At 31.6% G+C, this 1,682-nt stretch overlaps 1 protein-coding gene across 1 annotated transcript; it reads right to left on the bottom strand.

Annotated features, from left to right (window-relative positions):
• Positions 1-318: 318 nt before the first annotated feature.
• LOC133784863 (uncharacterized) lies at positions 319-672 on the bottom strand. The gene has a single exon (XM_062224136.1). The coding sequence runs from the start codon at positions 670-672 to the stop codon at positions 319-321; it is 354 nt and encodes a 117-aa protein (XP_062080120.1).
• Between the last annotated feature and the right edge of the window lie 1,010 nt (positions 673-1,682).

The following is a 1,682-nucleotide window of genomic DNA, read 5'->3' as shown; positions in this document are numbered from 1 at the left end:
TTAATATATAAATTGAAAGAGTTCATCAAACCCTCCGCTTATCTTTATGATATTAAACATTTCAAAGTGTGGGAGATTAAATATTAAAATCAAAAGAATTACAAATCAATTTAGTAGATGAGTTTCCAAATTTTTCATGGTAACTACAAATTTGCCATGATTGAAATAATTCATACATGCATGAATATCCTTATAAAATAGATAATCAAGTTTATACGTACAAGTACTCAAACAAACACATCACCAAGTACTCAATTTATTGTAAAGAAATACATTTGAAGATAACAAGTAGTAAATTGTAAACAATTATAGAAGTCTTCAAGGGCTGGTGGTTGTAGCAGTTGGTGTGGAGAGGAATGGAATGGAGGGAGTGGTAGTTGGAAGAGTCGCCGGCGAAGTAAGAGAGCCTTTTGTCGTCACCGAAATAGTCGCCTGAGGCAAGCCGGGAACTGAAGGCTGTGCCGTAGGGTTATCCACAGGTGCATTGGATAAAAAAGGGATTGGCAACTTGGGAAGGTATGGCAAAAAGGGTAAAAATGGAAGACTACTTGAAGTTGAATCACTTGGTAATGAGGTTGTTTGTAGGAGTTTACGAGCTGCTAAGGTTGGACCAAAGCTCGAAAATGTGAAAGCCACTAAGAGAGCCAAGGATAAATAGGTACCGAAGGCCATAGCTAGCTCGGTCTCTTTCAGCTCTTCCAACCTCAAAAAAATTGAAATGTTTAAAGTTGTTTTGTGAAGAAAAATGAGTTTAAGATATAGGAGATATATATAGTTGGAGATTTATACTTGCATTGGTCACCAATTATGGGGTTGGAGATGAATTAGTCATATTATTATAACTAAGATTGTTATGAAAAATTAGAGAGCTAACTAATAATTAAAACAGATTAGTTCGTGGAAGATGATTTAAATTGATGCATGATCATGTTTGTTCATAGAAAAACGATATAGATAAAATTATAAAAACCAAGTGTTTGGATGTACCTAAATTTGCTATACATTGTTTGAGAGTTGGTTTTCTATAATTGTACGTGACTCTTTTTTTTTTAATATATATAAATTTATTTAGGTATGGTTACATGTTTTTCTCTCACTTTTTTCTCAATATAGGAATGCAAAGATCATTTTGTTTATGACCTACTAAAAAAAACCACACTTCGTTAAAGTTTTCTTTTTAAAGAAATGTAACAAAATCATCTTTTGTGGTTTTACTGATTCAATAATATTTTTTTCTTAAAGTAACTAAGTTTGTTTGAATTGGTATTTCATTGGAAAATATTTGGACCTTTTATTTATAATATAATTTATTAGAAAAATAGATCAGCTACTTCGTGAATAAATGTCACCGCATTTTGACAATGAGTAATGATATGTACACCAAAAATATGCACCCAAATATTACATATAGTGACATGTCACTGCTTTTTAAATCAGTGGGTCCCAATTCTAATAAATGTGATTGGCTATATTAAACTGCCACATCACTATGTATAATATTTTAGTGTATATTTTGGGTACACGTATCCTTGCTCTTTTGACAATATAATAAATGTGACTTTTGATACCGAACAATTTTGATTTTTGGCATATTTTAATTATACGCGGTAACGCGATCATGACGAGTGACTAATCATTGTCATTCATTACACAAAAGCAGAGAAGAATAAAACAAATTTACA

The sequence above is a fragment of the Humulus lupulus genome, chromosome 6 (genome assembly GCF_963169125.1).
Source record: "Humulus lupulus chromosome 6, drHumLupu1.1, whole genome shotgun sequence".
NCBI classification, from domain to species: domain Eukaryota; kingdom Viridiplantae; phylum Streptophyta; class Magnoliopsida; order Rosales; family Cannabaceae; genus Humulus; species Humulus lupulus.
This window is presented reverse-complemented; position numbering and strand designations above follow the sequence as displayed.